Here is a 12,321-nt window from a genome sequence, read left to right as displayed (position 1 = left end):
ATCTTTGTTTTCTCTTACCTTAAAATGGAAAATAATTACAATGTAATGCTTTTTATTTATTTGGTATGTAGACCCTAATTAATTTTAGTCCACTTATTCGCCTAACACTATGTAGCCTATATCCCAAGCAAACCATCTCCAACACCCAATTTAATATAGTTTCAATTTATGTGATATTTTTTATTTTTTGAAAGCTAAACGATTTAAGATTAATCAGAAATTTACATATAAAATCTTTAACTTTTTTTAAATGAAATCTACATGTTTATAAACTAAGTAAAAAGTGTTATAAGTTATTGTAATTAACAATTCAAAATAATTATAAGATATATAAAAAAATTATTATTAAAAATAAACTTGTTAAAATTTTCAAATTTTGAAAGGTGTCACATGAATTGAAACAAACGGAATAATAAATAGGAAAGTAAGATGAATTTTATTTTAATTGCAGTGGCTAGTGGGTAACTAGTGACCACCACTATCTAGGAGGATTTGAATAAAGTGGAGTTTATTGGAATGGACAAGCTTGGCCTCAGAGTTGTTTAGCTTCTTCCACTTGCCACCTGACTCTTTGTCCTTCTTTTTCACCCCCTTCAGTACGTAGCACACAGAAAAAGAAAAAAAAGAATGTTCAAGAAAATGTACAGCTGCTACAACACCAAAATGGGCTTGTTCAGATTTTTTGCTTCCACCATACTTGTACTATTCTTGCTTTCTTCCTTCAGCTTCCATTTAACAGGTTAGTTATCTTGACTATTTACTTGGATTTTACTAGTTGCTTAGGTTGGGTTGATTCTCTGTTCCTACTCAACTAATACCCCGTCCGTTTTAATTTGTTAGTCTGATTTTAATTTGATACAAAGTTTATGAAATCAAACAAGACTTTTGAATGGTATGGTTTTAAACTAAATGAACACAAAAACATACTTCAATTTTTTGGTATTAAACATGTCATGCTTAGAAAAACGTGTTCTTTGGACTAAAAAATAAATAAATTGAAATAGAGTCTGCAATTATTACGTTAGAAAGTCACTTTTTTTTAATTGGACAAATTATAAGATAATAGCTATTAGTTGAGGGAGGAAAAAATTGCTCTTGTTGGCTATTTTCTGAGAGATTGGCATGTTTATCTATGATTTAAGAATCAAAAACTTGATTTTAATGGTAACTGTTATATCTTTGTTGCTATGATTGGACATATATATCAAGTATCAAGGGACTCTGTGAAGTGAAAATTTCAGTATTCTGTTTCTAGTCATGCAAAATCTTGTTAGGCAACAGGACATTGGGTGTTGATTTGGTTTATTCTTGGAAAAAATGAGCTCCAAGATTAGATTTTTAGCGTCTTTTCTAGTACAAAATGAATGTACTGCATGAATTGAAGCAATTTTAATTGTGGTGATAATTTCGCTATAAAGAACAAAAATATCGGGTTAACAGTTTTTGTTATAGCCTCTGTGGTATCATGGTCATGTTTTATGATAAAAATGATCTCGTGAAATATATAATCTGACTCTTCTTTGCAGCATTGCATTCTCCAAAACACAGGATTGAACGAAATTTGTTGACTCCCATGCTTAAATCAGTGGTTCTGTAATTTAATTGTTTCTCGGTTGAATATGAACTTAGAAATTACTGTAGAATTGTTAAGCAATCTCAAAATACTAGTAATTTTCTTGTCTTTGTAGTTATTCATATTGTGAGATTGCAGAACTTAACTTTAGGTAGCCCAGTTATATAACAAGTTGCAATTAGAATGATGGTTAAGATTTCTATGTTTAAATTGTGCATGTTCTACTAAAATTTGACTTATAGAAGAGTTTATGAAGAAAAATCTTCTCCGAAAATATTTTCCTTGAGAAACATATTCATTGTTTGGTCTATTTTGTGGACCAATATTAAACATTATATCTGAAACATGTCTTCACTTCCCCATCGCTATTGCGTTATCAAGAGATAACTGTGCATAGGAAAGTGTAGGTGGTTTTTAACTAATACATTTTACTTTTTCTACCAGATGCCTTTGATCCACTTGATCCAAATGGAAACATTACTATTAAATGGGATGTGATCAGCTGGGCACCTGATGGATATGTGGTAAGTAACAGTAATCTTGATCATCTATTGATAATTTAGACCTCCCTTAGATGAATCTTTAGATGACCTCCACGCAATAGAGCAGAGGCTAATTTGGATGCAGTTTATTCATCTCAATAGCTTTGACATACATGACATAGAGTTTTAGTCATTTAAGCTTGACAGTCCCTTTTGACTCCCTTCTCTTTATTTTCTTCCTTCTGATAAGCATTTCTCAAACTGGAAGCTTCTAATCATTAACCGTTTGGAAGTTAACAGGCTGTGGTGACAATGTACAACTTTCAACAATATAGGCATATTCAAGCACCGGGCTGGAGTTTGGGCTGGACATGGGCAAAGAAGGAAGTCATATGGACCATGATGGGAGGTCAAACAACAGAGCAGGGAGATTGTTCAAAATATAAAGGAAATATTCCACATTGCTGTAAGAAAGATCCAACAGTTGTTGACATGCTGCCTGGAACTCCTTACAACCAACAGATTGCAAATTGTTGCAAGGGAGGAGTGATCAACTCATGGGGACAAGATCCGGCCAACGCTGTTAGCTCATTTCAAATTAGTGTTGGTGCTGCTGGAACAACCAATAAAACAGTGCGAGTACCTAAGAACTTCACATTAAAGGCTCCAGGGCCTGGTTATACTTGTGGACCTGCTAAAATTGTAAAACCGACTAAGTTCGTCTCTGCAGATGGGAGAAGAGTGACACAGGCTATGAGTAAGTTACTTTTCTCAAGTACATGCAGTTCCCATTCTTATGATTGGCAACTTGTGTGCCAATCTTACAAACTTTAGTCAAGTTCATTAAGATACACACAGTTGCAATCTATTGAAGATTGGGTTCTAACCTTTCATGTTGTCCTTGACAGTGACTTGGAATGTCACATGCACTTACTCACAGTTCCTAGCTCAAAAGACTCCTACATGTTGTGTGTCCCTCTCATCCTTCTACAACGACACGATTGTGCCCTGCCCGACGTGCACTTGTGGCTGTCAGAGTAATGGCACTCAGCGTGGGAGTTGTGTAGAGTATGACCCAGAATTTCTTTTCACCAATTCTAATTAGCATTGTTATTATTGAAGTGTTTTTATTAATTACTTTCTTCTCAAGCTTCATTGCAGTCCAGAAACGCCACACCTAGCTTCAGTTGTATCAGACCATGGGAAGAACAATTACGTTCCTTTGGTACAATGCACAAAGCATATGTGCCCAATTAGGATTCATTGGCATGTGAAACTCAATTACAAGGAATATTGGAGAGTGAAGATCACTATAACAAACTTCAATTACCGGATGAATTATACACAATGGAACTTAGTTGTCCAACATCCGAACTTTGACAACCTCACTACATTATTCAGCTTTAATTACAAGTCACTAACTCCGTATGGATCAATCAGTAAGTCCTCAATCCGATTGTAAATGCTCCGACATTTAGCTGTCATTGTTTCATTTGTGAATTAGATATATTAGCAGTTTTTCGGTCCCTCTAATAATATTTTCGCTATAGCTTATTTCACATATGGTAAGCAAAGTTGAAGTATGTCATGTTTATTCTACTATCTCCTTATGTAAGAGCTGTTCGGAGGCACCTAAAATTGGAAGGTAATTTGTGAATGAAAACATCTAGTTTTAGAATGCGACAATTTGTGGGATATCCGAAAATGGGATCTGCTTCTCCATTTTTTATTTACTCTAGAATTGTCATTACTTTGGTTGTGACTACACTTAATTTTTGTACCTAGATATACCTACAGGATCAGCTGATAGATTGAAAATGATACGACTAACCTTATGGATGTTATTACAGATGACACTGCTATGCTATGGGGTGTGAAATTCTACAATGATCTGCTCATGCAAGCAGGTCCTTCAGGAAATGTCCAGTCAGAGCTACTATTCCGGAAGGATGCATCAACTTTCACTTTTGAGAAGGGGTGGGCATTTCCTCACAGAATTTATTTCAATGGAGACAACTGTGTGATGCCTCCTCCTGATGCATATCCGTACTTGCCAAATGCTGGTTCACGATGGGAGGTGTCTCTGATTACATTAGTGGTGACACTGATGTCTTCGATGGCAGTTGTCCTTACATACATTTAAAAAATTATCATTTGTGTATAGTGCAATGGCCATGCGTTCTAACTGGTGGTGTGCATATATTAGTTTCATGCTAAAAGGGCTGCTACCATAGTCTCCTTTAGCAGTTGTGTCACATGGTTTTTGTATTTTGTAGGTTTGTCAAGTTCATAGTGTGTCTCTAGGCTGTATGGAACTAAAGACCAATTCACAAACACATGTAACTGCTTATATTAGATACTCTGATACTCTTGTTTTCTCTACTAATGTTTTGTAATGGCTTTCTACATTGTAAAAAAGATACTTTGCAGCAGGAGTTGCATTTTGTCCGATCTACGGTGGTGCGATTTTGCTGTATATCTCAGCTGAGGTACATATCTTTTTCCAGTATTCAATTAAACATTATTGTGTGAATGCTATATTCTATAAACTTTGTCTTCCTTGAGCTAGCAATGTACATTATTCTGTGAGCGTTTCATGACATGAATGAAGTTTTTATTTATCAATGCCTATAATGACCCTGTGGAGTTCAGTGTGATATTCCTATGCACACACCGGATTTGTCCTTTCAAAGAATTTAATTCTGTGATCCCAACATCCTACGGAACTTGTGGTTGCTTAACTTCAAAATTTTCAATGACTGACAAAACTAGAGAAAAGATCAAAAGAGTATAGTAAAAAGGAAAGGCAGGGAAAATAACAATGTTGCGAAGGCAGCAGGGCTACGATGGGCAGAGTTGGGTAAGTAGGGATAAGTATCTGGTGGTGGCAGCATACATTCGTCGCCATTGAAGTAGACTTTCCGAGGAAATGCCCATCCTTGCTTGAAGGAGAATGTTTCCTTGTCCTTCTGGAGGAGCACTTCTGATTGGACAGTCCCAGATGGCCCTGCTTCCATCAGTAAGTCATTGTAGAACTTCATACCATAGAACATTCCAGTGTCATCTGCATATGAATTTTAGATTGGCACATGATCAATATGTTTGCCCATATCATGATCTTGTTTAGAGATAGCGAATGGGCTATTCTTAAGAGAGATTAAGGACTTACTGACGGATTGATAGGGAACGAGAGGCTTGTAATCAAAGCTAAAAACTTGTGTAACATTATTAAGATTTGGATGCTGAACAACAAGAGTCCATTGTGTGTAATTGATCCTGTAATTGAAGTTGGTTACAGTAAGCTTGACTCGCCAATAGTCCTTGTAGTTGAGCTTCACATGCCAATGCACTCGAATTGGGCACATATGGTGCGTACACTGTATTAACGGTGCATTGTCTTTTCTTGGAGTGTTTACCCCAACCACACTCAGTAGTTTGGAGTCGCTCCTATACATTTGTCATAAGAAGTTAAGTACTACTATATATGAAATCCAATCTTTGTGCTCTGGAAATTTATGTCTGTAAGTAGCTAGAGACTTACTTGATACATTTGTTTCTGTTCTCACAACCACAAGCACAAGAAGGACAAGTAGTGATGGTTTCATTATAGAAATTTGACATGGAAACACAACAACTCGGGTGTTTTCGTGCTAGAAATTGGGAGTATGTGCATGTTACATTCCATGTCACTGCAAAAGAGGATCAGTGATTAGTGCATAAATATCAATGACCATAAGTGAAAATTAACTTGAGGAACGTGACTTACTTAAGGCCTGAGTTTTGCGTCGAAGATCAGGTGTGAAAAATTTGGTAGGTGGAACAATCTTAGCAGGGCCACAAGTATATCCAGGTCCAGGACCAAGCAAAGTGAAGTTCTTAGGAAGTTTAACGGTCTTATTCGTGGTACCGGCTTGGCCCACGCTAACTTGAAATGCAGAGACAGAAGATTGAGGATCTTGGCCCCAAGAAGCCAAGACACCACCTTTGCAGCAATTGGTGAATTGCTGGTTATAAGGAGTTCCAGGGAGCAAATCTACTACTGTGGGATTCTTCTTGCAGCAATGAGGAATGTTGCCTTTGAATTTAGAGCAGTCGCCTTGTTCAGTGGTTTGTGCACCCACCATAGACCAGATCACTTCTTTCTTAGCCCATGTCCATCCTAGGGTCCAACCAGGGGTCATGATATGCCGATACATTTGGAAATTGTTCATCGTTACAGTAGCCTACAAGTATCGATTTCCCCAATAATGTGTAAAAATGACCATCTAGCTAGGAATTTAACCACTTGCAAAAACTAAGAGAAAACAAAAGATTTATAACTTATATATACACTGACAATATATAAAAATTATTTTTACACAATCTTCATGTTAGAGCAACATGGAATTAGAATGTTGAAAAAAAGAACATGTAATTATAACACATGCGTCTACAACATGTTAAAATGCAATAATTTACACGATCAATATATGTAAATGAAGTCGCTTACGACATAGCCATCTGGTGTCCAAGACATAACATCCCATTTGATGGTGATATTCCCATTGGGATCCAACGGATCAAATGCAACTGCATCAATGTACGTAACAAATGTTATGTTTAAAGGGGAAAAGAAGCAGAAAGGAAAATGAGTACAAATTGAGTAGTGTGGATATTAAAACACCTGCATGAGGAATGAGAGCAATTAAGAAGAAGCCAGCAACACCAATCAAACCTCTCATTTTTTTCGTCAAAAACAAAAAAAAATGACTCGTATAATATGTAGTATACTTGGAATTATATATATGAGTCGTATAGCATGTGTAATTTCTTTATGTACCAACTGGCTGTTGGTAGCAAGAGGAGGGAGAAGATGTGTAGTCTGATTGTTACATTTTATTTTGTTTGTTGATTTAGCTCTAATATTTATATTGCTGCTGGAGTACTTTCTGAATCTTGAAGCAAGGATTTAATTTGGTCAGTGATATGTCATATGTATACATCAAGCTCTTTGTTTTTTTCTTTTTCTTTTTTTAATGAACTAATATATTTCCTTGATACGTGATTGTAACATTCTAACGGTGATTTTCCTGCTAAGAAAAGATGACCTTTTTTATTTAAGAAGCGAATCGAAGTTTTTTGACTTATAATTACTCACTCCGTTCACATTTACTTGTCATGTTAGAGTTCACGAGAGTATTTTCATTCTATTAATATGAGAAGGATTGCAACTTATAATACTTTTTGTATAGTTTTTAAATATCAAAATTATATATATATATATATATATATATATATATATATATATATATATATATATATATATAACTAATCAAATTCAATGTTACTTCAAAATATTAATTCTCGTAAATTGAAACGTGATGATAAATATAAGTGAATCGGAGGGCGTATTTTCAATTTTGATGATGTAATAAAATATTGAGAACTTTGAAATATTTATATAGATCACGTGGTGAGTCAGAATTAGAAAGTGAAAAAGTCGTAACACCTTGCAAGAGTTTACCTCAAGGAAAGAAAGGGCAAAGTTTTGGTAGGGACGACATTGTAACAAGTAGAACGTCCCCTTCCTATACAAGACGTATATAGAATAACTAAGTTATGTTCCTAAAATCTCTTTACTTTCCAAATTCCAATGATTCATCCACTGCATCCAGTGGCGGACCCAGGATTTTCGTTCAGGGGGTTCGAAAAATTAAAGTATAAACGTGTATATATAAGCCAACAAAACAAAATTTCAAAAAATTACCACCCCACCCCTACCAGACCCCCACCCCACCCCATCCCAAAAAAGATTAAGAAAATTTTAAATTTTTTCATTAAATTTTTTTAAAAAAAAATTACCACCCCCACCCCCCTACCAGCCCCTCCTCTCCACACCCCATCCAAAAAAAAATCAATTTTTTTCATTAAAATTTAAAAAAAAATAAAAATTAAAAAAACTACCACCCCACTCCCCTACCAGCCCCCCCACACCCCTACCCCCTACTTCCCCCCCCCCCCTCCATACCCCATCCAAAAAAAAATTAAAAAAATTACCAACCCACCCCTACCAGCCCCCCCCCACCCACCCACTACCATCCTCCACCCCCTATCCCAAAAAAAAGTAAAAAAAAGTTTCTTTTTTTTTATAGATTTTTTTTTTTAAAAAAAAAGACTTTCTTATTATCCAACCCTTTATCACTTTTTTTGTTTGTTTGTGTGAATGCATATTTTTACCCATTTTATCCATTTAACTATCCACTTTTAAATGGATAATATGAGTATTATTCGTTTTTTACCCATTTAAAATGGGTAAATATGAGCGGATACCCATATTATTTATCCATTTTGCCACCCTAAGTGTGACTGAGACTCTCAACCAACTGATTGATGGTGCAAATGCTGAACGACTTGAGCAAACCTCAATCGTCACACACCCTAGCGCAAAAAAAGATGAATTCTTATTATAGTTCTATCAAATGAGTAATAAAGAAAAAGAGAAGAGCCAAAAAATGAAATAAAGACACAAACGAATATGTAGGTAAGGTCCTTCGGAGTCCAGTTACGGAATATATACGAGTTTGCATGTGGTTTGGCGTGTTCAGTGAGTTGCAAGGGACTGTTGATATCAACGTAATGCTTATATCATACTCAACTCAACAAACCATCATTGTCTCCCTCATGCATATTCCCTCTTTCTCTGTAAAAAAACACACACTCACTTTCACCATAACTTGAAGTAATGATGTAAAGCTCCGTCATGGGTTATATTCTACTGTTACTCCATTTTATACATAGATTACTAAATACATTTGATCAAAATATAAATCATTGTTTTCAAAATGTTTTATAGATAAATAGATTGTTTGTGAAAGATTGCAAAAATATATAAAAAGAGATGTGCTGAATGTTTCATGTATTTATCCCTTTGTTTAACACATGTATATATAGCAAAACTTGAAATAATAAACTACCCAACTATCCTATATATTAGCAACCTTAAACAACATACTAGTCATATATACTAGCTACCTTAAACAACATATTTGTAGTTACATGAAGTAAAAGTGAAAAGAATCACAAACTACCCAACTATCTCCTAATTGTTAGTTACCTTAAATAACAAACTACTATTTACATGGAAGTAAAAATAAAAATAAGGAATCTGTAATTTCCAGATGGAAAAACAAAACTAAAACTTAAAAAAAAAAAAAAAAAAAAAGCTGGTGTGATTCTACTATGTTAGTAAACTTTGTGTCGTCTAAAAACATAGTCCCTTTTAACCTTTTTAATTCTTCTTTGCCACAAAATCATCATCCTCGAGCTTCTTCATCGATGAGTCTTTAATAAATCCAACAGTTTGCAACAAATTTATAAGTAGTAAAAAACAAATTAATTACAATCACAAATAAAATATAATGAAACAGAAATTTTATTATTAAATATTCGTAAGTTCTCTTTTTTCTGAATTTTCTCCATAATTCAAAAGTCGACTAGGCGTGGTCTGGTGATGTTCTCTTAGGTGAAGGAGGCCTCATGAATCATGATATTACTGGGCCATATTTGGGTTTGTTTAACTTACCATGCACCCTTTTCGGCCCAAAAAGATTGGTTTGGATTGAAGACAATTCTAATGGGGCTGGTATCTAAATGATGTTCAAAACAACTCAAATGAAGGATTTATTCTGTAATTTAGTCTAAAATTAAATAAAAGTAGAAGAGAAAATTTCTCACAATTTATCGTCTTATTCATGCTGTTTTTTTATTATTATTATTATTTAAATAGGATCAGGTGAAGGGATATTAATGAATGGTTCTTACTCATCTAACTAAATCTAGATAAGAACAATCCAAAATTCACAAAGGAAGGAGTTATTGAGTACACAATTTCGTAACGATTGATTTCATCCCAGTTTAAATATTCCAATATGACCCCTCACGGTCAATTTGACTCACTTTAATAGAGATATATCCGAAACAAATAGGTGGGAATATATTTATTAGATAAATGTAGCATTGTACACATATGAAAGTCAAAATATAGATAAAAAATCAAATTCCCTTGTTTGGATGCAGTACCCGTAGATTTTCTCTAATTTCAATGAAATTATTGCTATGTTTCATGGTCTCCGAAATCGATTTGGACCGGCAGTCTTTCTAGTTTATGAACCAAAAAAAAATAAAAAAAATACTCCCCGTCCAATAATAGTTGTCTACGGTATTATTTTGAGATGTCCAACAATACTTGTCCACTTTATGAAATCAATGAATAATATTCAAAAGGTAATATAGTAAAATTATCCTTTTATTTATAGTTTCTTAAAAAATGTGTATAGTCAATAGTTGATAAATATTAGTATTAGACAAAGGGAGTACTTGCAATTTTTTAATCCTAGAATTATCGTCGTCGAGAGGCTTGTGGAACAAGAAATGGCTAAATTAGCAGGTCAACTTCAAAACTAGAAGCTATAGGCGCACCTGGTTTTATTGCTTTCCAAGAGAAAACTTGTTGCTTATCAGCCAGCCCACTGAAAAATGTGTATTCCCTTCCTATCATTTTACTTGGCCAATATGTTATTTTAATTTACTTGTTCATTTTAGTAAATTAAGAGATTTATTATTTTTTTTAAAAAATATTCTTAATATTAAATAACTATATATAGTTATAGTAGTTAAATTTAGAATTTCAAAACATTATTAAAAAAATTAGGTTAATAAAATACACCTCTAATTAAAACTCCTCAAAAAATATCAGGCAACAAGGGTAAAATAATATGAAACGGAGGGAGTAATTAATTAAGCCCTCACCTTCAACTTGTCATATGTGGATTGGTGGAAACATCCATAATTAATCCATGCTTTCCAATGCTATAGAAACGTAATTTGAGGGATCGGAGTGCTATATAAACGAATGAAATACAGGAGACAAACGTACACCCCATCTACCTTCAACGTATATATAATCTACATATACAAGCACTTATTAGCTCTTTCTTTTACAAAAAAAGGTCTAGGTACCCAACCAGTTGATAAAAGGACATAACATTACGCTAAATGGGGCGTTGGATTAGACCCGAGGTAATACTCAACTAAATCCCTCCTTAATTGTACATAATACAAGGTAATTCGAGATTTAAATTTGATGAATTCAGCCTTTGTTATTGAATCAATTGCGATGCAGGTATATCCACTAATGGCGGCCATGACATTTGTAACGGGGATGTGTGTTTTTCAGCTAACAAGGAATGTTCTCTTAAATCCTGATGTCAGGTATATTAAAAAAAAAAGAACAAATCTCATGATCATGTCAATTAAGTGTGTTGAGTCATTATTAATATTAATTTAGTATATAAAAATTGTAGGATCAATAAGGCACATAGAAGCATGGGAGTACTTGAAAATGAAGAAGAAGGAGAGAAGTATGCAAAACACAGCCTTCGAAACTTCCTACGCACTCGTCCACCACAAGTCATGCCTTCTATCAACCGTTTTTTCTCTGATCACGACAACAACTAATAATCATATCTCAATTCAATAACCAAATATTTCTCGTAGTATTTTTTTTTAAAGTCAATGTCTAATATTTGTATTGAAATCTATTCATCAGTCATGTGATGGTCCTTGTTCCTTTTTATTGTATTTTCGTTTGGTATATATGAAGTTATAATGATCCAAGTAATTTCAGTGTTTCTACGAGGAATGTATCCTTTTTTCCCCTTTCCTATTGACTTACCCTTTTGGCCATAAATGGTACTCTCTCTGTTCTATTTTATACTTCTAAAAATTTATAAGATTTATGTGGCCAACCAACAAATCATGGGGTTAAAGATAAAATGAATATTTTTTAAAAATAAATAAATTATAGAAAGATGATTTATAAAAATCAATTATGTGTTAAAAATGAACGCGTGAAGGTGTCATCTTCTTATATTTTAATAATAATTTAATTTTAAAAAAAAAACTTTTTATCTTATCTTCAACGACATAATTTGTTGGCAATATAAATTTTATTGGAATTTTAAGATTATAACAAGTTCCACAAGTAATTTTCCTTTTAATTTTTTTTGTGTCCAATCAAATATTTTTATAAAAATAAAATGGAGGGAATCTGAGTTTAACATCTGTAAATTTCTCTATACTTGAAATTAGTATTTGCAATGCTAATTTTAACTTTCAAATATATTTTTTTCAATTTCCATCAAATGTCGAACAAACGCTTAATTGACAAAGCAATTCCATCTCTAAATCAGCATTGGGCCTATAAATTCTTGGGGTGCGCCAGGCCCA

General features: G+C 33.8%; 3 protein-coding genes across 4 annotated transcripts; 2 read left to right on the top strand and 1 right to left on the bottom strand.

Annotated features, from left to right (window-relative positions):
- Positions 1–531: 531 nt before the first annotated feature.
- LOC125810695 (protein COBRA-like) lies at positions 532–4,233 on the top strand. 2 transcript variants are annotated; one of them, XM_049490167.1, is made up of 6 exons: positions 532–739; positions 2,018–2,097; positions 2,356–2,812; positions 2,964–3,123; positions 3,217–3,494; positions 3,906–4,233. In XM_049490167.1, the coding sequence occupies exons 1-6, from the start codon at positions 628–630 to the stop codon at positions 4,196–4,198; spliced, it is 1,380 nt and encodes a 459-aa protein (XP_049346124.1). In that variant the 5' UTR covers positions 532–627; the 3' UTR covers positions 4,199–4,233. The 2 variants fall into 2 exon arrangements, with proteins under 2 accessions (XP_049346124.1, XP_049346125.1); XM_049490168.1 differs by lacking the exon at positions 3,906–4,233 and having other exon boundaries at positions 545–739; positions 3,206–3,324.
- Positions 4,234–4,653: 420 nt separating this feature from the next.
- LOC125810696 (COBRA-like protein 4) lies at positions 4,654–6,806 on the bottom strand. The gene is made up of 6 exons (XM_049490169.1): positions 6,719–6,806; positions 6,545–6,624; positions 5,822–6,278; positions 5,597–5,744; positions 5,225–5,502; positions 4,654–5,119 (listed from the first exon to the last, which is right to left on the bottom strand). The coding sequence occupies exons 1-6, from the start codon at positions 6,774–6,776 to the stop codon at positions 4,836–4,838; spliced, it is 1,305 nt and encodes a 434-aa protein (XP_049346126.1). The 5' UTR covers positions 6,777–6,806; the 3' UTR covers positions 4,654–4,835.
- Positions 6,807–11,219: 4,413 nt separating this feature from the next.
- Positions 11,220–11,550, top strand: LOC125811110 (uncharacterized). Its single transcript, XM_049490604.1, has 2 exons — positions 11,220–11,304; positions 11,397–11,550. Exons 1-2 carry the CDS (start codon positions 11,228–11,230, stop codon positions 11,548–11,550), a joined length of 231 nt encoding a protein of 76 aa, XP_049346561.1. The 5' UTR covers positions 11,220–11,227.
- Positions 11,551–12,321: the final 771 nt, after the last annotated feature.

The sequence above is a fragment of the Solanum verrucosum genome, unplaced genomic scaffold, assembly GCF_900185275.1.
Source record: "Solanum verrucosum unplaced genomic scaffold, falcon-dt-bn FXZP01000032.1, whole genome shotgun sequence".
Lineage (NCBI taxonomy): Eukaryota > Viridiplantae > Streptophyta > Magnoliopsida > Solanales > Solanaceae > Solanum > Solanum verrucosum.
Note: the sequence above shows the minus strand (reverse complement) of the source record. Positions and strands in the feature narration are given on the sequence as shown.

Coding starts and splice junctions, on each gene's coding strand:
- LOC125811110 (XM_049490604.1), top strand. CDS start 11,228: ATGGCGGCCATGACATTTGTAACGGGGATGTGTGTTTTTCAGCTAACA. Junction 11,305..11,396: donor CTCTTAAATCCTGATGTCAG/GTATATTAAAAA, acceptor TAAAAATTGTAG/GATCAATAAGGCACATAGAA.
- LOC125810696 (XM_049490169.1), bottom strand. CDS start 6,776: ATGAGAGGTTTGATTGGTGTTGCTGGCTTCTTCTTAATTGCTCTCATT. Junction 6,625..6,718: donor TGCTCTCATTCCTCATGCAG/GTGTTTTAATAT, acceptor ACATTGATGCAG/TTGCATTTGATCCGTTGGAT. Junction 6,279..6,544: donor GGACACCAGATGGCTATGTC/GTAAGCGACTTC, acceptor CGATACTTGTAG/GCTACTGTAACGATGAACAA.
- LOC125810695 (XM_049490167.1), top strand. CDS start 628: ATGTTCAAGAAAATGTACAGCTGCTACAACACCAAAATGGGCTTGTTC. Junction 740..2,017: donor CTTCAGCTTCCATTTAACAG/GTTAGTTATCTT, acceptor TTTTTCTACCAG/ATGCCTTTGATCCACTTGAT. Junction 3,495..3,905: donor AACTCCGTATGGATCAATCA/GTAAGTCCTCAA, acceptor ATGTTATTACAG/ATGACACTGCTATGCTATGG.